Source organism: Aedes albopictus, chromosome 3 (assembly GCF_035046485.1).
Source record: "Aedes albopictus strain Foshan chromosome 3, AalbF5, whole genome shotgun sequence".
Taxonomy (NCBI): domain Eukaryota; kingdom Metazoa; phylum Arthropoda; class Insecta; order Diptera; family Culicidae; genus Aedes; species Aedes albopictus.
In genome coordinates, this window is record NC_085138.1 from 151,873,363 (window position 1) to 151,898,362 (window position 25,000).

General features: G+C 40.2%; 2 protein-coding genes across 6 annotated transcripts in view; both read right to left on the reverse strand.

Moving 5' to 3' along the window:
- LOC109404398 (centrosome-associated zinc finger protein Cp190) overlaps positions 1 to 22,951 on the reverse strand; it is a 42,499-nt gene extending 19,548 nt beyond the window's left edge. Inside the window, exons 1-2 of one of the 5 annotated variants that reach the window (XM_062859657.1) lie at positions 5,724 to 6,076; positions 5,479 to 5,593 (exon numbers count right to left, since the gene is read on the reverse strand). The gene's annotated coding sequence lies outside the window, so the exon portion shown is untranslated. Of the gene's footprint in view, positions 1 to 5,478; positions 6,079 to 22,512 lie in introns of those variants that run through there. The other 4 variants (XM_062859656.1, XM_029871921.2, XM_062859658.1 and 1 more) reach the window with 4 other exon arrangements.
- A 570-nt stretch (positions 22,952 to 23,521) lies between these two features.
- The window catches only part of LOC109404399 (nuA4 complex subunit EAF3 homolog), a 2,122-nt gene continuing 643 nt past the window's right edge, over positions 23,522 to 25,000 (reverse strand). The window contains exons 2-4 of the mRNA XM_019677247.3: positions 24,982 to 25,000; positions 24,798 to 24,915; positions 23,522 to 24,719 (exon numbers count right to left, since the gene is read on the reverse strand). Coding sequence (XP_019532792.3) covers positions 23,681 to 24,719; positions 24,798 to 24,915; positions 24,982 to 25,000 — 1,176 coding nt within the window. The 3' untranslated portion in view covers positions 23,522 to 23,680. The remainder of the gene's footprint in view (positions 24,720 to 24,797; positions 24,916 to 24,981) is intronic.

Sequence of the window (25,000 nt, forward strand, 5' to 3'; positions counted from 1 at the left end):
TCTTTATCTGACCATCACTACATCTTGTTTGAACATGTGAATGTTACTTCGCAAACTTTGCGTTTCAGGAATCCCCGGTCAACCAACTGGGATCTCTTTTCCGATTTGGTAGCAGCCAAATTTCATGGATACTCACCATCAATTGGCTTCATTAACGGTGTTGAAATAATTCGATATTCTGAATCTGCATGTCAAACTGAGCTGAAATCCAAATTTTCATGAATTTTGGAGCCCGGGAACCTATTTAAAAATCAATTTGAAGTTTGTATGGGAGCGATTTGTCGAATCACCCATCATCGCAGTTTGTACTGGGTGGAGCTGTCAAACAGTTGTCCAGCTGTCAAAAGGTGATTTCAAAAAAACTCTTTGAAATTGATTTTAGGTACCAAAATAAGGTTCTAAAAATCTGAAAAAAATCATAGTGACTCAGAAAAAGGTGCTCTTTCGTATAAAATATAAAAATCAATACATTTTTCTTAATTTAAAAACCCAATTGACACTCCAAGTGATTTACTGCCGTGAATCGCAAGTCAGTCCCATATGTAAAAAGAAGCCATAGAGAAAATGGCCTCTAAAGTTTTCAAATTCGATTTCTATGAGAAACTCTAAAAAATCGCCATGAATTGAAAACTTCTGCGATCATCATGAAATTTCCACACATTGTTTCAAACATGAAAACGTAACAGTGAAAAATATAAAACTGACTAAAATAGTGTTAGGTTTGGTACTGGAGGGTGCATAAGTTCATAATGGGACTGACTTGCGATTACATTTCATTATGGGACAATCTGACTTGGTGTTGTTTTTCAATTACACTGAACAAACTATATATTTTTTTGTACGCAGCTAAAAGATCATCCGAAGAAAGCTCGAAAACGGCCATTAACTCATTTTTGGGACTGACTTGCGATTCAAGGCAGTTTAGATAATGCCGTTGATACTACAACGGCCTTCATCATGGAAGCTTTTGAAGAAGCCTGCCCTCTGCGGTCTGTGAAGACCACAAGAGGAACCCCTTGGTGGAACTACGATCTGAAGAAACTCAGGAAACAATGAAGAAAGAGTTGGAACAGACGACGTTCGGCTGCTTCGGAAGCTTTCAGGTCGGCTCGCATGGCCTACAGGAAAGCTCTCCGGTCTGCTGAACGATCCGGCTGGAAAAATCTTTGTACAAATGTTTCCAGTTTGAGTGAAGCCAGTCCATTGAACAAAATCCTTGCAAAATCTAAGGATTTTTAAGTGAACGAGCTTCGTTTGTCAAATGGCGATCTGACTTCCTCTGATGAGGAAGTTCTGGAATGCTTATTCAGCACACACTTCCCTGGATGTGTGGATATTACATCTTCGGATGAACCTGATGTCTTTTCTTGTAGTTATGATTCTTTAGCTTCGGCTCGGAGTATTGTAACTATAGAATCGATTGAGTGGGCTCTTAATAGCTTTGCTCCTTTCAAATCTCCTGGGGCAGCTGGGATTTATCCTATCTTGCTTCAGAAGGGATTTCATTATTTCAAACATTTTTGAAAAAACTGCTTGTTTGCAGTTTTGCTACAGGGTATATTCCCAAATCCTGGCGGGATATTACTGTAAAGTTTATTCCGAAAGTGAGTCGTGCGTCGTATGAAGAAGCAAAGAGTTTCAGACCTATCAGTTTGACCTCTTTTCTTCTGAAATGCTTAGAATGCATTGTAAATCATCACATCCGTGATGTTCATCTGGCCAACGTGCCTCTTCATGTGAACCAAAGTGCCTACCAATCTGGTAAGTCCACTGTGACTCTTTTACACAAGGTTGTTTACGATATCGAGAAAGCATTTGCTCAAAAGCAATTTTGTTTGGGTGTTTTCTTAGATATCGAGGGTGCCTTTGACAATGTGCCTTTCGATGCCATATTGAAAGCCGCACGGAGTGATGGTATATCTCCAATGATTTCCAATTGGATTCATCAAATGCTCAAAAACCGATATCTCTTCTCGACAATGCGTCTAGCAGGGATTAGGAAATTGAATGTTTGTGGATGCCCCCAAGGGGGAGTCTTGTCGCCACTTTTGTGGAATCTCGTAGCAGATACGCTATTGAGGAAACTCAATAATAGCGGTTTTCCTACTTATGGTTTTGCCGACGACTACCTAGCATTGTTAGTTGGTATGTGTATAACCTTGGACCTTGGACCTGATGCAAAGCGCCCTTTAGGTAGTTGAGGGTTGGTGTCGCCAATAATATATGGCCTTTCGATTAATCCGATTTCCGAGTAAAACTTCTAATGTTCTTTTTACGGAAAGGCGAAACCGTAATGGCGTTCGATCTTTGCGTCTCTTTGATTCTGAAATCGATGTGACTGAACAGGAAAAGTACGTTGGATTCATTATTGATTCCAAGCTTTCCTGGACACCTTACATTGAGTTCAGAATCAAGAAAGCTTGTATGGCCTTCGAACAATGCCGGCGTACCTTTGGTACAACTTGGGACTAAAACCCAAGTATATCAAATGGATTTACACAACTGTTATTCGACCATTATTGGCCTATGGATGTCTTGTGTGGTAGCAGAAGGGCGAAGTAAGAAAGGTCCAATCAAAATTAGGCCATCTCCAAAGGATGTGCTTAATGGCGATGTCTGGAGCGTTCTCTTCAACTTCCACGGCAGCGCTCGAAGTTCTCTTTGGCGTTGCCCCACTATACATTCATCTCAAACAAGAAGCACTTTCTTGCATTTACCGTCTACGGGTACTCGGTCTACTAGAGGCAACTCCTGTAAGCCGCACATCAACACACACCTCGTTGTTTCCACTTTTGATGAATTAGGGACAAAGTTGTCCTTGCTCCAAGTGATCTTACAATTGCTTGTAATTTTCCATATAGGACATTTCCCACGAACTTCCTTTCCCGGGAAGAGTGGACATCTGGTTATCTGGAGAGAAGTATTTCAGCAGGCATCGTATGTTACACTGATGGTTCCCTTCTCGAAGGTCGAGCAGGTGCTGGTGTTTATTCTCATGAGCTAAGGCTGTATCAGTCTTATTCACTTGGTAGACACTGCACCGATTTTCAATCCGAAATCTTTGCTCTTATTGGCTAGTTTCCACTTCGTACGTACTGTGCAAAAAGATAGGACAAGTAATGGTCAAGTAATGATTCCGCTTCAAAATTACTTGTGCAGTTCGCAGATGGCAAGTAAGGAAAAAAGTGGCGAATCAAATGGAGCTGTCACTTTTCCTTGCGGAAAAATAGTCCGCGCTATTATTCCGTAAGGAAAAGTGACGTTTCTCCCCATACTGGATCAGTTGTCAAAATTACTAGCGGAAAAAGGTGGAATTTTACTTGAGCGCTCTACTTGGCAACAAGAAACTAAGCTTATGTGTGGAGTGCAATCAACACTTCAGCAGCACGTAATGGGCAAAGCAATATACGTCTGTTCAGATAGCCAGGCTGTTATTAAAATACTTGCTTCGGTCAACTCTAAGTCGAAGATTGTTTCGCTTGTCGAACTCAAATCGAGGAGCTGAATGGGTCTGTGTCACTTGGCATAATGGACTTGCTGTTCATCTTATATGGGTACCTGGCCATTCTTCCATCGTTGGAAATAGATTGGCTGATGAATTAGCTCGCACTGGAGGATCACATGACTTCATTGCCCCCAGGGGGATGACGAAGGGCCAGAATCAGGAACCCAACATTCGATTCAACATGGCGTCCAATGTTTTTGTTTTGATTGCTTTATATACGGCAAAAATGCGTTTGAAACATCGAAACTGCTTGGCTGCTACCTATGGTCCACTGCACGAATTTATTCTGACCTGCTTACTCTCACAGAAAATTTGACGTTTGAGCGGTGCCGGCACCTCTCAAACGTCAATATTTCTGTGAGAGTAAGCAGGCCAGAATAAATTCGTGCAGTGGACCATAATATCGTGCAAAGTGACAAAGAAAGAGAAACAATCATCAAAAACAACCATTTCGCTTGAAATGTGTAATTTCTGAAATAAGCACTAGCAACACATAAGCCACACACCCGAAAATCAGGAGCAAGTTAGGGTATACTGTCCAGAAAGTGGGTACCAAAACGTGCCGTACCAAAAACGATGATGGGTGAGGCGGCGATGTACCGAGTTTGACAGCTGTGTCACCCCACTGATTGTCCCTGAGCCAGCTATTCCGATATCGAAGTGTAGGGTAAAGCTTCAGATTCACACCTGGGCTGTCACTCAACACAGACAATACTCAAATAGTTTGGAGTCATGTCGTCAAACCAAATTGTATTGTACTGAGCCATCTCCAAGGGTGACGAAGTATCTTACAAACCTGTCAAAGCAGAATTGCAGCATTCTGGTCAAAGCATTGACTGGCCACTGCCGACTCAGCTATCAATCACATGGCGAATATTCAGCAAGCTGATTTATTTGTATGTGATAGCTGTGAATCCGATTATGGAACTTCGTATCATTTAATATGTAACCACAGGCACACAGACGTAACACCTTGAACGATTTTCATGGAAATCCATCGCCCAGTTCACACTACCATCACCAAGTGTTTCGTCTGTTTGTCTGTGATGTAACTGTCCAGTTTTTGCGCAACTGCGTTTCCGAGTACTTCGTAAACACTTATTAAGTGAAACTGACTTCAGAAACCTGACTCTTCAGGACGTTCTGCTGGTCGTGACGCGATGTGGTGAGGATGTAGGCTCTCTTTACGCTTTATGCGTTATCACAGTGCCCTTTCGAGGGCGCTATTTGAACCCATTGTGGCACACTTATGCGTTATTCCATCTTTTATTCCTATCCCTCTCTTCCTTGGATAAATGTAAAGAAGGTTCGTGTTCATGGCGATGGCACAAATTTTTCAAATGATCCAGTAATTTCACTAGAAGTTCCATAGAAAACACTTCCTTATGTTTCTTCGTGAGCTCATACTGAATAAACGATTTTATAAAATATCGCGCTTCTATCGCAGGTTAGCAAATGACATTAACGGTATATCAAAGTCAAAATAATATTACCACGGAAGTCGGGAGGGGTTACACCAAACAAGCTTGGGAAACACTGACCAAAGCATCACAACTCAAAAGTGTGAGTGCTTTTTAGCGTTGGACGATTTGACATGCCAAAAATGTAAACACGTATGGCATTAAATACCCAACATGACTACGAACATGATCTACTTCTAACAAACAAAATAGTTCAGCAATGTAACACTTTTTTATGTTATTTCCCTGCATAAATGCACTATCTGAAAAGCAGTTTGCTGCAAAGCTCTGAACACTGGAGAGAAATCAAATTGCATGAAAGGGAATCCGAAAATATTATGATGCTCTCATCTGAACGAAAGGCGAAGATGACGCTTCAACACTTGTAAAGCAATGCACCACTACATTCACTGACACGGATGTGAGTTATTTATGGTGGAAAATAGCATCCACGAAGAATCTCTTCCAACTTATTATTGATATGGACTTTTTACAAAACATGATTTTCATTACCTAAGCACACATTCACTGTTCTCCGCAAAAAGGAAATCGTTTTGGGTAATCACTACACTTTCACTGTTTTCATTCTTCTCAAGCTGGAGCTGCTCCGAAAACCGAAAATAACTTTCTAGAAAAACAAGAAAACACTGAAGAACCGACGACGCGACACCGAAAAATCACCACCCGAAATCGGAACACTTCTTTTCGGATAAATCCGCCCGGCCCGACGCAATTTCCGCACTCGCTACCGACCGCACCGGGAGTCCTGGAATCTCAACCGTCAAAAAAGGTCCAGGACGCGAATTAAAACACCGATTTTGCTGCCCTTCTAGGAGCTCGAATTCGAAAACTGTCCGCCGCTCGCTCGATCGCAAAATCCAATATGTCCGTCCGTCCGAAGCAACTTTTCGTGCTGCTACACCGTAAAGTTGGACGGGCTCGGCTGAGCTTTTGCTGCTCGCACGAAACAAAGCAAGATGGCGTCGCGTGAGAAGATTGCGACTCGCGGTTGTTCCGCGTTCCCGCATCGGAGAGAGTGTAGTGAGATATGAATATGTTGCGAGGAGGTGGCGTCATTTTGAGCAGAGCTTTCGAGTAAGAAAATTAACTTTTGATTGCATCGATTACCGATTCTAGAGAAACACACGAGAGAGCCGAAAAAGTTGGGAGAGTAAGTGGGCCGGCAAGGTAGAGTCCGACCATCGATGTCACGTCACATCGCACACACCCACACGTTAGATGTAACAGACGGACACAACACAATGGAAAAGGATGAATGAAAAAAAGCTTCATTTAGCAGCTTTTGCGTCGAGGTTTACGGTACCATTTGTGCAGTTATTTTTCAGTTATTTAAATTTATTTACAAACACAAGTCACGCTAAAATTTAATAACACAATTTCGAGGTGTATGGTAAGGCCACTGCTGGTGTGCTAGGATTTCGAGTCTTCCTAGCTCATCAGATTCGTTGTACTCTTTGTATGTAAACATGATGTATGATTGATTATAATTTTGCGTAGGGATTACCCTTTTCTGAATCCGGTGTATTCAATGAACATTGCATGAAACTATCTCGCATGCAAGATTTTTTTTCTCGTTTTGAAAGAAGGCACAGAGATGAATTCTGGGAAAACGGATTCGGAAGCGAAATATCCTTAATTAGGTATTTTGATGGTGAACACGGATAAAAATTTACCATTCATTGCATGATAAAGGACTGTTTGCAGTTCAGAAGGAATTTCTCAACCTATCTTGATGCATGGGAAATTCCTTGCCTGAATCGCTCAAGAAACCGATTTTTCTTCGATCGCAGTCAGAGTTTAGAATTTTCATTTCGATGAGTGAAATTCAACGTGAATTTAGAAAATTCTCAATTGAGGGATCAAAATAAAATTCATTTTGGTGAATGAATTTTCTCACTTATTCATTAATTTTTCTGTAACTGACAATTTTCACTGAGAAATATAACTAGGGGTGGTGGGGGTAAAGTGGACAGGTGGGGTAAAATGGACAGGGTACAGTTTCATGGCTTTTATTGTTTTTCAAAATGTTTCAACGATTGAAGCTTATGCCTAAGCATGAATTATTATACTTTTGCTGATCTTGAACATTAAAATCAAATAAACCTCAACAAAAACTTTAAAAATCACGTGAAAAATCGGAAATGATGTATGTGGTAGAGTATCAATTAATATTCGTTTCCCTTCGTGTGCCTCGTGCGCACCCAACAGATGTTGGTCGGTGTGCTTCGTGGCGCATGCGATCAGTCTATCTCCTGCCATGCGATCGTACAGTCCACTCCACTTCGCAGCGCGCGTGTTATTATACTTTACCCTCCAGGATCGTTACCACAAGATGGCGACGAGGATGTAGAATCCTACGATAATATTTCTTTGTGTATAGTGTGATAAATTATAAATTCGAAAGAAAAATAAAAAGTATCAGTAGAAAAAATCAACAAGTGAAAAAATGTGTGGATGTGAAGCTATGCTGAGTGTGGGGGAAAGGCGGAAAAGTGAACGATCTGATGCGCTGAAGAGATTTATTAATAAAATTATTATTTGAAAGAAGAAGTTTTCTTTAAATTGTGTTTTCGAAGAGAAGGAATACGGCCGACAGCCGATGCAAATCAGTGCCCCATTAATGTGAAAGGAATGAGTTGCGCAGCGCAATAGTTTTTTTTTTCCTCCGCTTCTTTTGTCATTGTTTCTGTTGCTGCTGGAAGTGAAAGCGCCATCCAAGGTCACGCTTGTGAATAGGCGGGGAAATTGTGTCGTTCGATTTTATTGTTGTGGCCTTGAGGGAGTGTGAACTTCTTTCAACAACCGAAGTTCATATGAAAAAAAAAAGTGAAAAGAAAAATGTTAGATGCTCGGTGCGTGAATTATATGCGCAAGCGTGTCAACTTCTGCAGGTGATGGTATAGCGAATGAAATTAGATTACTTTCGCTTTCAATACAGCGCAGTGCGTTATCAATAATGCTTATGTGATTTGAGCATTCCAGTAAATCGTCAAGGTATCGTTTGCTGTAAAATAAAGGTAAGACTTTCTGAAAGCATTGTTTTCAAGCCAAAGCAGCTATCACATGTTTCATAGCCTTGTAAATTAATCTACGACAACCACAATCTATCGGCTATCATATACGTCATGATGAAACTAATTTGTCTTTTGTAGATTTGGAACATAACGGAGATAAATAGTTAAGCTGAAAATTTATAGTGATATGATTTTTGATTACCCATGACTCTAACAAATACAAAGTGTGAATGATGCCGTGGTATGGAATTAACATAAATCTGAACCGCACGTTCAATGAGGCATGGGTGTAAATATCTCACAGAGAACTTTTCAAAATACAGGTTCCGCTCATCGAAGCTTGCGTGCGGCACCGTGGTCGTGCGGCTAGTGTCACTAATCTACTAGTCACATCGTGCGGAGGAGCGCGGGTTCGATTTCCACCACTTTCGTCAGAAAAAAAAACGTATTTTTTTATTTTCCTAATAAATACACTGGGCTTTGCATTGTAGTTTGTTGTCTAGTGTCGTACTTTCTTCAAAGCGCGAAAAAGCTCACAGCATTGAACGTGTCCGTGTGTTTTTAAATAAAACCGTACGAATTATCGATGAAACGATACGAAAGTGTATCCGAATGGATAAAAGGTCATTGTGAAATGTTGCGAGAGTGATCGCTCTTAAATGATGCGAGAAAGTAGTCTTACAGTCAATCGATCTAAATATAACGATAATATGTCTAACAAGGTGCCACTTTTACATGATGCAAAAATGTAGAATCATGAATTTGTGCTCATAAATATTGTGAGAATATACCACAGTTGGCCTGGCCGTTTTAATATTTGTATCACATCAACGCGGATATGCTGCAAATATTAATATTGACAAGAAAATACCAGAAGAAATTCTAATATTGCCAGGATTTGAAAAGCATCGCATTGGCTGTACAAGCACTAGAATACTAGAACACTAAATATTGTGAGAATATACCTTATGAACTGTCGCTCTTAAATGTTGCGAGAAGGTATCTTATGAATGGTCGCTCTTAGATGATGCGAGGATGTTCGTTCTTATATGATGCGAATCGCTGATGAGTAATCGCTCTTGAATGTTGCTAGAATATTACTCATGAATTGTCGCTCTTGGATGATGCGAGGATGTTCGCTCTTAAATGATGCGAGAAGGTAGTCTCATGCGTAATCGCTCTTGAATGTTGTGAGATATTACTCATGATTTGTCGCTCTTGGATGATGCGAGAATGTAGTCTCGTGAGTTTTAGCTCTCAAATGTTGCAAGAATGTATCTCATGAACTGGTGCTCTTGGAGGATGCGAAGATGTTCGCTCTTAAATGATGCGTGAAGGTGGTCTCATGAGTTATCGCACTTAAATGCTGCAAGAATCTAACTCATGAATTGTCGCTCTTGGATGATGCGAGAATGTAACTCAAGAATTGTAGCTCTTGGATGATGCGAGGACGTTCTCTCTTAAATGATGGGAGAAGATGGTCTCATGAGTTATCGCACTTAAATCCTGCGAGAATGTAACTCATTAATAAGAATGTGCCCCATAAATTCCAGTAATTATAGCCTTGAATGACACAACAATGTTTGCTCTTAAATGATGCGAGAATGTGTTCTCTTGAAATGTTGTTCTTGAGACTGATATTGTCTGTTCGGAAAAAAATTAGAAAATCAGCTTCGGTGAACGACACGTCTACCTTCTTCCGAAGTTCATAGTATGTCACTAACATGTGGTCGGGACGAAAAAGTATGAAATTTATCATGTTTCGTAATAATACATAATAGCATCAAATAACCACTCGTTAATATTAAAAAATCATTTTCCTTTGTCATGTAATATTATAAAACGTTTTACTAAATTTGTTGATGCAATTTGCACAGTTATCAAGAAAAAAAAAGTCCAGTTTTATGTAATTCACGTGTCTCTCTGATCAGACAACCTTAGACCACTGGTCCAACTAGGGTTTATTTACTTTTCTCAGCACCGGCTCCAAGCTCCAACCGGCTCGAGTCGTTTTGAGATTAGAAGAAGGTTTGATTTGAAATTGAGCAGCGCTTCTCAGAAACTTCTTGTAGGTTTGATTCCTTTGATTCCGTACAAGCTGAACCCGAGGCTGAACCGATAGTCGTTTTTTGTCACGGATTTCCCGTTTCCTGGGCATCAGGCAACAACAATAGTGGCCATACAAACCGTGTTAGGATTCGCCTGCGGTTGTCACACTCTTCGGAAGATCACATAGCATTCTTTTTATGATGCTGAAGGTGGTTTATGATTCCTATAGCCATGTTTATGCAATGCGAATGAAGAAATCACCTAAACCACACAGGAAATCTCGCAAATTCAAATGAAATGTCTGAGAAATTGCAGTCGGCGCTTGAGAATAACAATGTTTTGGTTTTTTTATACTAAGGGCAAAGGTGGCAGTGACCTGCAGTGACAACTCGAATGCCAAGTAATTTGACAGTTGGTTACTTCGGAAGAAAAGTTTGGTTCGGAAGTCCAACCACCGAATTCTAAGTTAGTGCTTCGCCGACAATAAGTTTTGTAGTCAGAAATGGACGACGAGAACAACTACACATTTCGGCATGATAATCCAGCGAAGTAAAATATTTGATTGATAGCTCACATAGAAGTAGAAAGTATGTATATGGTTACCATGGAACAGATGGAGCATGTGGTAGGAATACTGCGACCTTTGTTGAATAATGCATGCTGTTTGTTACTGCTTTTTACAACACTGCTTTGCTTTATTTATTAACCCTGTGAGGCCGAAGGGGTCATATATGACCCCAGCGATGAAACCAAGCGTAACAAAAAAATTGTTCGCTATCAGTGGGGTTGCGGCAGTAGTGGTGAAAAACTCCCGACTCCAAGGGGTAAACAAAACACCTTTATTCATAGATTGTGAAACCCAAGAAGATGAAAAAAATCAAAGTACATGAATAAAACATATCTTAGTCCATGAGACTGATTTAGTTTTAAAGATAAATCATTGCGTTATCACTCATGACTAAGATATGGTTGCTTTGCCAAAAGGTATACTGTTTGTCTAATGAGGTTATGCTAATGAAGTCGTTCGTTATGATCTGTAATAGTTACTCAGCATTCATGAAGGGAACTTAGAAGTCAGTTTTGACTGTATAACAGGCTTGCTTAACTCTAGTCGTTATTATGACTCAGACAGACACGATGAGCGTGCACTATGTCCGAGTGGTGAGCGCCAGTTAATCCAGAAGAAGGTTAATAGAAATACAGCATTGTCAACGTATCGTTCTTGTACACTCCCCACTATGAAAGTTTGTCTGAGTAAGTAGTTCAAAGAGAGATGGAGATGGTTAATAGCATACTTTGTTAAGAGCGTGGAAAATTTATCAAAACACAATTGTATCTGGAACTGGAATTGATAAGCGAAAACACATATTAGTAAAAGATGTGATTTTTAATCCATTGAGATACGACTATTTTAGCAGGCTTTCTCGTTAAAAAAGCATGCATCACATTCCTGTTCTATTAGCTAAGTAACGTGTCCCCTTAGAAATAATAGAAAAAAACATAAGGAAATCATTTCCGTGTAGTGCAGTATGTTTAGAATGCAGGACTGATCGCAATACTGAGTTGAATATCAAGAATGAGCATATCCTCGATAGTTTTAAAATAAAATTCTAGTGGCATGATGTCAAGTAATATAGAACGGCTGTACAGTTCGTGAATCAGAAGGTCTTATTCATGCAAGGTGCTAAATATGTTAATCATTGCCGCTGGCAATCAATTCAACAGAAATGTTGCAACGATTAAACTTAAAAAAAAAGTGGCGTAACAAAGTGCAGTTATTACAGTCTATTCTTTCTCGTTATGACATGGTTTTAGTATGAAGCTGTAATTCTTGAATATAAGCTTCATGTTTGTCATCATGACGCAACTTCCATGGCATCGACCAGTATCCATTCAAAATTTGAATGAATGATGCATAATATTTGAAATTGTGAAAGTAAAACAGGGGTGTTATGTTGTTGCGATTGCAATTGTCGTTTGTCAAACAAACAGATAAAAAATATATAAAGACGAGGTCTTCACCGTAAATATTCTAATAAAAATTTTAATTAAGAGTGGATGATGTGCGTAAAAAATTGCAAAGTATTACAGTGCCGATTCGTTCGTTGGCGGCTCGTTAGATGGGCTGTCTCAATGGTTGGATGTTCGCTGGTTGGGGCAAAACCCAACTTAAAAGCACTGTCAATGTCAAAATCGATGTCAAAACGAGTTGGACGTCTGACCGCCGTTGCATCGCACTTCTTATATACAGAACGTTTGTGCAAGTATGTGAGTGTTTCGGGACGTATTTCTCGTCACTTGCGTGTGTCTAGAGCATTTTAAGCAGATGTCAGTTGCCCCAACGAACGAACACGATTCGATAATCGGGGCACAGTCGTGACCCAACGAGCGAATCCTCACTGTAACTAACCGATGAAGGTCGTACAAATAATTTATGATGCCAAATATCAGTATTAAACCTCTCATCAAGTATAGTAAACCTCAAGTCTTTGTTGTAGATAGCATTTTACGAGACTGAATTTCGTAGTATCATGTAGTATAGTGTTTGCATGGTATGTTACATTAAGTGTAAAATATGTATGTTCAAAACAATCGACATTTAAACGCCTTGTTGTAACACCCGTAATCAGAAATATATATAAGATAAAACGTAGCATTTTTCAAGATTTAGATACGGAAGTTTTTTTTTTGAAATAAAACCATAAAGATCAGGAACCGATACTTTATTTGCTAGATAAGGGCTCGCACCATACGTAATATATTTTATTTTTGAATTAGGTATTGCGAATATAATAATCCGTGATTTTTTAAACAGATAATCAACTATTGAGAATCAAGAGACGGAAAATGAACTAAACGTAACCCAAAGCGATGTGTCAGTGTCAGATGTCATATAAGTTTGCGATTCATGCCATAACTATGAAAACATTCAAACCCTCGGTTATCATTGTTTCATCAGTACCTATCAGTAAGCTCGAAAACTTTCTAACTTTGGAGAAGTGTCTATGTCATATAAATCAACATATTTGAGCAAAAGAATGATATTTAGATTCTGTTAACTTGATTTCTAATAATTCAATAAAAAAAGAAGGGATATAGCTGGGTGGTTATGCTCGTCAATGAAAGAAATAAATGTTAATGCAATCGGTATTTGAGTAGTTAACAGCAGGCGTAATCACCGAACATAAACATCATAATGTAGGCTTATAACGTTAACAGGTCATACATATTCTGTAAATAGTGAAGAGTTCGAAATAGTTCAGATGAGTATGTATCAAATGTTTTATTTTATTTGATTTCCAAGCAAAACAATAACATGAGTCAAACTTAATTTGATCATCAGTAAATTCTATGAGGTAAAAATTGAATTGAAGAAAACAACCTTTTTTTATAGGAAAAAGGGGATGTGGTAGAGTATCAATTAATATTCGTTTCCCTTCGTGTGCCTCGTGCGCACCCAATAGATGTTGGTCGGTGTGCTTCGTGGCGCATGCGATCAGTCTATCTCCTGCCATGCGATCGTACAGTCCACTCCACTTCGCAGCGCGCGTGTTATTATACTTTACCCTCCAGGATCGTTACCACAATGTAAAATCTGCTTATAATTGCTAAGGTTTTCTTGTAAGATATTTTCTAATTATAACAAGTTTTACACCCTAAACCAATAAAGTCCACGTAGAAGAATATATTTGACCGAGAAAAAAAAATAGGTTTTGTAAAAAAGAAGTTTTGGAAATAATTTTAACAAAATCAGACCGTGGGGGTAAAATGGACAATCGGTTCAAATTTCTCCAAAATTTTATATTTTTTTTTGCAAACTTCAGAATCATCAGCCATCATACCTATCGTGGGATAGTTGAAGTTAAAAGTTATAAAAAAATATTTTATATCAACAAAACATAATTTTCATCCAAAACAGTGCTTGTTTTTTACACTATTTTTACAATAATTATTTAAGTGTGTTTCAAAGTTTGTATTAAAAGTTTGAAAACAACAAAATAAAGGTATCGTATTAAATTTGATAGTTTGTACTTAAAAACATAGAAACAATATGCTGTTATATAACTTTTAACGACTTGTTCATTTTACCCCATCGATTGTCCATTTTACCCCCACCAATTTTTTTCACGCTATTTTAATGCACGATTTGGTGAAGAAAATAATCAAAGAAAACAATATTTTTTAAAGGCAACCCGAATAGAAAATTATGATTCATGGTATCGTGCATATTATAAGATGTTCATTTGTGGAATAATAACGATAGACTTAATAATAAATTTATAATTGAAAGATTCAAGTCTTTGAAATGAGATCATTTAATACTTTTCAGTTATCATACTATTATTGATAACGATTTCTTCTATGTAGGCTGACCATCCGTCCCGTTTTTAACGGGACAACAACATTTTCAAACACTCGTCACTCGAGCATAGTTAACGTTTTTGACTCAATTATTTGTTCTTTCTAGCTGAAATAGCATAATTAACAACACGCAGTTATGTTTTCGGACAATGATGTCCTTTTTGTTGGGTTTCCGAAATGTGTCCCGTATTTAAACGGGACAAATCTGATCAGCCTACTTCTATGATTATTGATCCATTTTTAATCATCCATTTTCAATGAATGTGCTGTACATAATCAATCATTATAGTGTTTTTCATTGGATTTAGATCCCACAGTCATAATCGAAACGTAAATATGATATAGCTTATAAAAACGTACCTTGTGATTCAAGTCTCATCCGGAGGTGCTTGGTAAAATATTTCTGGCGATCGATTTCCAAACACCCACACTGAACCGCTACCGCGGTATTATGAAGTATATTGGAATATTGTATGTCGCAGATTTTGTGGAGCGATAGATGCATTCCCGTGTACATCCTCCGTCTCTTCGTCGTCACTAAACCATTTTTAAATACCTGCACCTGCATCGGTCATCACTGGGGATCCATTTTTAATCGATCCAAAGAATATTCAGGCCTCCAAAGTTTATTTTTTCCTCTCACCTTTAGAACATCACTGGGTTTCAGCCGACCGCGAGCACAGATTCTATTTGGTGTAGTGCATAAACACCACACGAGAAGCACCAAAACAGCTTGATCACGGTAAACTCACGGCTCGATTCCCGATCCTCTAAATAAAAAACGCCGAGGAAGTAAACAATAGTCCTGTTCAACGACGTAGGTTGAACTAGCTCGAACTTGCTGCATCCCGCTCTTTCCCGTTTGTTGACAAATGGGTAAGAGTAGGATGCAGCAACTTCGAGCAAGTTCAACCTACGTCGTTGAACAGGACTAATGATTCAGGAAATCGTAGCTGAACTTGACAGTGTCCGACAGGTGCCCGCAAAGGTGTGCTTTTTTTCGGTCGATGAAGTAGATGTGTGAAATATTTCCGTTTTATTTTTATTATTCGCCGTATAATAAGGTCAATGATAAAGTGATTATAACATGTATAATTCGGCAAAATTTTTGTTCGAGAAATCTGGCATTTTTGAATGGTAACGATACTTAACAACCCATTCGGTCTATCATCAAAGTTCCCAAAATGATGACTGCTATCATCAAAGTGATTTGTCCAGGCCCCCGACATGGCCTATATCAATGCATTGGAATTATGGTAGACAGGATGTCCTGGGCGCTAATAAATAGCGCCCACTGTCAGATGCGAAAACATCAACAACTTTTTGTTTAACGTTTATTTTGGTTTGTTGATCAATTTTTGAAATCGTTTTTTGCACCTCAAATGATCACAAAACACTTCAAACTCGCATTAATATTGTCGGCGAAGCACTAACTTAGAATTCGGTGGTTGGACTTCCGAACCAAACTTTTCTTCCGAAGTAACCAACTGTCAAACTACTTGGCATTCGAGTTGTCACTGCAGGTCACTGCCACCTTTGCCCTTAGTATAAAAAAACCAAAACATTGTTATTCTCAAGCGCCGACTGCAATTTCTCAGACATTTCATTTGAATTTGCGAGATTTCCTGTGTGGTTTAGGTGATTTCTTCATTCGCATTGCATAAACATGGCTATAGGAATCATAAACCACCTTCAGCATCATAAAAAGAATGCTATGTGATCTTCCGAAGAGTGTGACAACCGCAGGCGAATCCTAACACGGTTTGTATGGCCACTATTGTTGTTGCCTGATGCCCAGGAAACGGGAAATCCGTGACAAAAAACGACTATCGGTTCAGCCTCGGGTTCAGCTTGTACGGAATCAAAGGAATCAAACTTACAAGAAGTTTCTGAGAAGCGCTGCTCAATTTCAAATCAAACCTTCTTCTAATCTCAAAACGACTCGAGCCGGTTGGAGCTTGGAGCCGGTGCTGAGAAAAGTAAATAAACCCTAGTTGGACCAGTGGTCTAAGGTTGTCTGATCAGAGAGACACGTGAATTACATAAAACTGGACTTTTTTTTCTTGATAACTGTGCAAATTGCATCAACAAATTTAGTAAAACGTTTTATAATATTACATGACAAAGGAAAATGATTTTTTAATATTAACGAGTGGTTATTTGATGCTATTATGTATTATTACGAAACATGATAAATTTCATACTTTTTCGTCCCGACCACATGTTAGTGACATACTATGAACTTCGGAAGAAGGTAGACGTGTCGTTCACCGAAGCTGATTTTCTAATTTTTTTCCGAACAGACAATATCAGTCTCAAGAACAACATTTCAAGAGAACACATTCTCGCATCATTTAAGAGCAAACATTGTTGTGTCATTCAAGGCTATAATTACTGGAATTTATGGGGCACATTCTTATTAATGAGTTACATTCTCGCAGGATTTAAGTGCGATAACTCATGAGACCATCTTCTCCCATCATTTAAGAGAGAACGTCCTCGCATCATCCAAGAGCTACAATTCTTGAGTTACATTCTCGCATCATCCAAGAGCGACAATTCATGAGTTAGATTCTTGCAGCATTTAAGTGCGATAACTCATGAGACCACCTTCACGCATCATTTAAGAGCGAACATCTTCGCATCATCCAAGAGCACCAGTTCATGAGATACATTCTTGCAACATTTGAGAGCTAAAACTCACGAGACTACATTCTCGCATCATCCAAGAGCGACAAATCATGAGTAATATCTCACCGATTTTCTATTTTTTTTCCGAACAGACAATATTGATGTACGGGAAGAGGAGCACGTGATTAGTTGAATAAAGCAACCAACCAAACATGCAATGTGAAGGTGCATTTCGTGTGTGGCTCACAACATTAAACAAAGCAGCGTTTGTTGATTACACGCTCGTTTCAATTTACACGAATATGAGTATAAAGCGGTTAGATGTTGGCTACGATAAAAATCATTGATGCCAGGGGCCTGGATTTGTCTTATCATCGATTTATAATCCACTTTATGATAGCACGAATCATAACTAAATCATACACTGTACAATTAATGTATGATACTGTTTTATTCGGGAGTCTCTTACAGAATTTTTCTAAATGTTTTCATGAGGTTTATTTTGATGTTTTATCTGAGATTTCTCTCGGAGTATCTCCTGGAACTTCTCACAGAAGAATCCTTCCGATGTTGGTCATGAGATGTCTCTCAGAGTTCTTCTCAGGGTAAAGGCTTTCTTCTAATTTTTTTCCCAGAGTACCTTCTGGGATTTATTGCTGATGTTTCTTATTGAATTCTTCTCTTGCATACTTTCAGAGGCAGCCTATTCTTTGTAGCTGTACCGGATTCCTTGCAGTGATCCACCTAAGATTGTTTTTACAGATATTCTCTGCATTATTCCCAAAATTGTTCCCGGAATCTTTACCAGAAATTGTCCCGAGATTCTGGATACTCCTTTAGGGGTTTCTCCCAAAGTTATTGCAGGGATTCTTTTACGGGTTTTCCTCAGAATGTCTCCTGAAATACCTTAATTCCTGGAGAAATCTGGAGCATCATTTGAAAAGGGCCCAAGAGGTCTTGTGTCTTTTTTCTAAAACGCTCCGTAGGGCATAACAGCAGCCCGCCCACGCAAATGAACACCGTTATCCGAAAGATCGATGTTTGCTCTATCTGAGTTTTTGTGTTTTTGTGAATAAGCTGAGGGGGGCTCAGGAGCGACGTGTGCAGTCATTGTTTACCAATGCTTGTATGCCCTTTTCAAATGTTGCTCCAGAAATATTCAAGGGAATTCAAATAAAATCTTGCGAGAAACTCCGCAAAGTGTTATTGAAGAAATCTCGACAGGAACTTCAGGAAAAACCTGAGAAAAAATGAGACATATCGAAAAAAGCTCGGAAAAAAGTTCTAGGTAACAGTAATCCCGAGAAGAAATATTAAGGACATCCAAGGAGGAATTCTGAAAACCTCATGGAATCCTGAAAGCAGCTACGGACGAAGTTCCTCGAGGAAAACAAAAGAAATATCGGTAAAAATCCCGACATCAACTATTGGATAGCTATCCCGGAAAACCACGAAAAAAGACACGGACAGCGACTTCAGTCGGTGACTGTACCGATTGAACGGAACTTAACACGGAGTGGCTATACGGATAAGAAACTATTCTCGTAAAAAAAATCATCGCTCGGAGCGGGAATCGAACCCTCATCCATCCGGACTCTAACCGTATGGCTACGAGGCAATGACATTCTTGAAGAAACTTTGAATAGTTTTGGATGGATCTCCAGGAGGCATCCAGCGAGAGCCTCTGGAAGTATATCGGGAAAACTTTGCAAGAAACAATCGTGACGTACTCAAACAGATATCTCGTGAAAGAATCCTGCGGAAAGCCAGGAAGAAATTCCAGGAATTACGCTCAGAAGTCTTGAAATAATTTTTGAAGAGCAGGGGAACTTACGCATTTTCGGAAGTTTTGTTCGTTTCATCATGGATTATTATTTTTTGAAACCTTTTAAACTCAGAGTTGGCATCAAATCCTTCCCAATAAAGCTGAATATGATCAAGTTCCAGTCAATTAGGCCGACATATATCCCTCATGACGAAGGGAACAAACCTGCCGATGATTACCCTTTATATTTTTTATAATAAGTGGGTTATTTCTTTTTCAATTATAAACTTAAAATTTCCTCTGGAAAAACCTGGATAACTCAGGGAATTTTATTTTGAGTTATGAGTAGACCGAGCTGCTTCCCGATTCCACACAAAAAAAAAACGTATTGGTCCAGTATCCGACGAACTTTCAGCACGACTTGCCATGAACGTAACTGCCTTTCTATTTGTCACTGATACTGAATCAGTGGCTTAGCCAGAAATTTACTCACAATTCGACTTAATGAATAAATAGAGAAGTATTTAGTATTCGTATTAACTACTATACACAAGTATAATCGGAAGTTACGGTCTAGGGGTGGTGGGGGTAAAGTGGACAACCTAAGCATTTTGGTCGTTTCCCGCGGAAATGCGGCAAAATCCATCCACTTTTCCGAGTAACATGGAAGGTAATCATATACTCTAAAAATCTTGTAAGGGGTTAAGTTATTAGCGAAATTTTGATCGGTTCTGGAGTTTTGATTTTTCTATTTTTTTTTCGTAAACTAGCACCTGTCGTAACGAAAGATGGTCCTAAAATCACATCTACACGCCACCACAATAGTAATCAGAATAATCCTAGTTTTCTTTCGAACTCACGCTTCCCTTCTTTTTCACTGACTCGGTTCCGATCGGAGCTAGCTTTTCCGAGCCACCCAAATATCGTCCCCGTTTTCGCATAGAGTTCGGCTCAAGGTTTTTATATATTGTAAGGTTGAGCATGACGTTTAGTTTGTGGAGAAAAGCAGAGAAAGCGAAATTTCAAAGGAATTTGAGGAGGCGGGGGATTTGTTTTCAGAATTTCTCACGGTAAAAAAATAATGGCCGCTCAGTCAGTTTTGACATCTAAGACTACCTTAGAATATGAAATACCTTGGTTCGGCTTGATGTTCTATCTCACTCATGGTCGCGCTTCAGACCAAGGTACAGTCAACTTTCGCTCGTTGCCAGGCCCGGATTAAGGATTGTGGGGGCCCGGGGCCCGAGCGCATGTGGAGGCCCCTCGGAGAGATGACCAAAAATGTTTTTCCATATTTTCGAACAGTACTTGAGCAATATGAAAAATAAAGTAAATGTTAGCAACCGAAAAAGGTTTTTGTGGGGGCCCCTAAAATGTGGGTGCCCGGGGCCCGGGCCCCCCCCCGGCCCCCCCTTAGATCCGGCCCTGCTCGTTGCACTAAGCTCATAGCCCAGTTAGTGAAAGACTTTCACTAGGTGGGCTGAGTTTTCAGCTGTCAAATAATCTCTAACAATAGGCCTTTTCATGTGACAGATCCGTGCATGCATTTGTTTACAAAGCTTGAACAACAGCTGCTAACAAGAACGTGTCATCTTCATAGAAGAACTTTCAAACGCCCGAAGAATCAGCTGATTTAAGACGTCAAATGAAAAGGCCCATAGCGATTCAGGGCTACCAACCTAGACAAAACGTGCTTCACGTCAAAAAGTGATGTTTGACTTCGTTTTAACTGGGCTATAGCCCACCTAACGGGCGCCCAGTTAAAACGAAGCCCACCTAAACGAAGCCCAACAAACGAAAGTTGACTGTATTTACATATTCTAAGGTAGTCTTAGATGTCAAAACTGGCTGAGCGGCCATTATTTTTTTACCGTGAGAAATTCTGAAAACAAATCCCCCGCCTCCTCAAATTCCTTTGAAATTTTGCTTCCTCTGCTTTTCTCCACAAACTAAACGTCATGCTCAACCTTACAATATATAAAAACGTTGCTTCAGACGGGTTGCAACAAACCTTCGTTAAGTTTTGTTTTATGCCGTTTCCACGCCTATTCGCAAAGGGATGTCCAAAATAGCGTATATTTTACTTTTTTCGAAACACACATAAGTAAATTCAACAAATTCATTTATTATGCTAAGCATACCCACTACAGCACCGTTCGGCGCCAGTTGTGTTTTACGTTGGCTGGGTCTAGGAGATAAGCCTTAAAAATTCCGACGCGCCAGGGATACAGCCACCACACCTGAGGTGAGGACCCTACATATCGAACCCATCAACACATGGGCCGGGACCTACACGGAACCGCCAAACTATCCAAAATAGAGTTCTTTTGACGCAATCCCATAGTTCGGCCCAATAAGCCAAATTTGAGTAAATCGATTAAACTCACATTACTGGACGAACATTTGAAAAGGGCCTATCTGCTTTTTGTAAACAAACATGTTTCTGTCTCTGCAGGGCCCATCTGCATCCACCCACGCACATCAACACCCTTAACAGATAGCTTGAAGAACACTCTTTCTGATAAGGGTGTTGATGTGCGTGGGTGGATGCAGATGGGCCCTACAGAGACAAAATCATGTTTGTTTACGCAATGCAGATAGGCCCTTTTCAAATGTTCGTCCAGATTAGGTAAATTGCCTTCACCTCCAGCAAAAACATTTACTTAAGAGTAGGTAAATTCAACCCAACAATCCCCCTCATTCAACCCAAATTTGAGTAAACCTGCATTTACCCAAAATTGGCTTATTGGGCTCAAGGACCCCCGTTGGGTAGATGCATCTCTGTTTGTTTTTGACAACATCGGTGAGGGAAAGAAGGAAAACAACCTAACTTTGAGTAACTAGTTTATTCGATATACTCAGCTTTGAGTAAAATCGACCCAAAAATTAGGTAGTTTGATTTCTCCGTGTACGGCTTTACTTCCTATCCGAAGGAAGGCGTGATCACGGATTTTAGGTCTCAGAAAATCCCATGACGGGAATTGAACCCCGACCGACTGGGGTGAGAGGCAACCACGCTTACCACTACACCACCGACGCCGACAGAGTTTTGATTTTTTCAGTGTAGGGGAAATTCATGTCTGTGATTACGGCAAACTTTTCTATGTGAATCCTGAATGCAGAATGAGTTTTCTGTAAGACAATTTTCATTTATTTTGTGAAAATTTTTCTCACAAAAATTTTTTGGTAAATGTATGAAAAGCGCCGAAATCTTGGAAGTGCTTGGAAGAACGTTACTTAATTTGTAATTTTATTAGTGATAACGTAAACCTGGGATATCGTAAAGGGCCCATATAGCCGAGGCGGTAAACGCACGGGTATTCAGCATGACCATGCTGAGGGTGACGGGTTCGATTCCCGGTCGGTCCAGGATCTTTTCGTAAAGGAAATTTCCTTGACTTCCTTGGGCATAGAGTATCTTCGTGCCTGCCACACGATATACACATGCAAAATGGTCATTGGCAGAGGAAGTTCTCAGTTAAAAACTGTGGAAGTGCTCATTGAACACTAAGCTGAGAAGCAGGCTTTGTCCCAGTGAGGACGTTACGCCAAGAAGAGAAGAGGAACGTAAACCTGGTAGTTACAGAACTATTTTTCAAGTCAAGGAAAAAATCTTAATCCTTTTGTGAATAACCAAGATACTTAATCGTATTCTTTTTATTTATTATCAAACATTTAATTAAATTTGAATACATATGTACTTACAGAAGTGCAGTTTTATCTGATTTTTTTCTTTCTGTGCTAACTTTTGTTTACACTGCAGTGTTCACATTGAACCCATTCAATGCATCAACACATGCAAACACAAACGCGCTTTAAGTTCTATGACGTCACTGTTTCTCTCTCTTCGGTGATTTTCATTCAAAAGAAGCTTCCATCGCATCCGAACAAAACTGGATTCACCACAAACAAGCCACTTCACTACCAGCGAAATTCACTATTTTCCGCAAAGAATTCCACCTCCAATCACCCGCTGCAATCAAAATGCTTCACCTGATCTGGCTTCACTGGCACCGGGTTTCGATCTTGGCAGAACTTTTTGCCGGAAATTTTGATCTATTTCAGCACTTTTTCAAGTTGAAAAATTTCTCACCCCGCAATGTAGCTCCATCTGCGCTGGCTCTGCGTACAAAACTGGACTTTCGTTTCAGGGATGGAGATGAAAGCTCTCGGTCGGCGGCGTCGACCGCCGACGGTCGTCTCAGCAAACAGCCAGCAGGGGCACCACCGCCGCACAGTACGGAGTGTGCGTGACTCAGGTTGGAAGCTTTGCTCGCGGAGAGTACGACGGTTACGACGTCGGCAAAGAAGATTGTAACGGGAAACAAACTGCGTGCGGGTGTGCGTGCGAGATCACTCAAACGGGAGAGCTTTTTCTCGGTAGAGCTGTGCGTTGAGTTTAAGGAGAAACATATCGGAATTCAAGTTAGGTAATGTCGCCACCTTCACAGCTTCAGAATTTTAAGTGATTCTCAATCATGATTTGATAAAACTTTGAAGAAAATAAATTTATTATCAGTTCTCTGCGAATTGTTGCTATGTAGAATATATGGGATCAACTTTTGAGGTATTCATGTTACACCTAAAGATTCTATTTTTAATCTGACGATCAAGTTTTTCAACTGTAGGCTAGTTCATCTCGGGACTGTACTTCCCTTCCGAAGAAAGAACTTACATTTGCCGTGATATTATGTTATGTGTGAATAAGGATTCGTTTTCAGTGAAGCAAATTCAGTATCGTATATTATATTTTGGACATTGATTGATTTCTTAATGCTAAACAGTACACAGTCTTGAGCTTAACATAAGAATGCCGATATTCTTAATACACAAATCATCCATCTAACTCAGCGCCCCGGAACTTCATCGAAAATCATTGTGCCTTTCGGTGGTACTCCGGACTGGTGTTGACGTACTGCTGCATATTGAACAGCGTTGCGCTATTCTTAACCAAATACTTCAGAAAGTCCTGAATGTGCCCGATCAGTGTCTGGATGGCCTTTTCGTCCAGCGCAGTGAACGCCAACATCGAGCCCAGCTTCACAAACAGCCGAAGCAGGTGAAACGCTCCGTAGATCTTGGCCATCGGAACTCCCGGGTGATTCTGGATCATCTCGGCGTACTGCGGGCGTTCGAATTTGTAGAGAAGTTGAGATCCGAGCATAACATTGAAGTACTCGATGATTCCGTTGGCAATGTCTTGCACTGCATTCTTCTTAGTGGCCGTCGAAGCTTTGCTGGATTTCTTGTACTGAACGTAGTTGTCTACGATTTCCTGAACCGTCGTTTTGCACGGCAGCTCAACCAATTTGTTCTGCCTGGAGATGGCGTCCCAATCGTCCACCAGCCACGGTTTCAACTCGTCGGGAATCTTAATTTTCACTTCCACCTTGGAAACGAACTGGTCTTCGGATTCCACGTTCGAGGATGTGGTGTCACTTCGACCGCGCTTCTTCCGGCTGGACGCCGGACCTTCGCCACCATCCTCCGATTTGCGTTTCTCTGCGGTTGGTGTCTCCTTCTCCTCCGACTTATCCTTGGCGGGACCAGCCGGTGTGGAGCTCGCCTTTGCCGAAGCTCTGCTACGCCCGGTTGACGCCGTGCTAGATGCGGTGCTCGATCCCGACACGGTTGGAGTGACCGTCGCGGGTGTTGTTGTTGCCGCTGCTGCAGTAGCCGTAGTAGGTTCCTTTTCCTTGGCCGTCACCTCTTTGGAAGGAGTGGACGCCCGCGAATCGCTGTCTTTTCCGGAAGATCCGCCAGTGCCGGAGGTGTCTGCCTTTTTAGCCTTCACATTGGCTTTCTTGTTCTTAGCCGCCAGGGACGAGTGCAGCTTGGTTACCTCCTTCTGACGCTGCACGTTGGCCTCGTTGTACTTGAGGACGCGATTTTCCGGAACCCATTCGTCCCAACTGAAAATATAGAGGAAACAATCGAAAATTCTATTAGAAAGAGAAGTCATAAAGAAGTATTCCAAGCTAGTTACTTACTTTTTATTCCAACCGGCGTAATGGATGAAATATCGCACTTGTTTGTCCTTCATGACCATACTCTTCAGCATTTTGGCCTCGTAGATAAGCGGCCCGTGGAAGCACAACACCTTCTCACCTGCAACAAAATCCAATGTTATTTTAGTCTCAGAATTACACTTTCAAATCGATGGCACTCTCTTACCTTCCGTGAATTTCAGCTT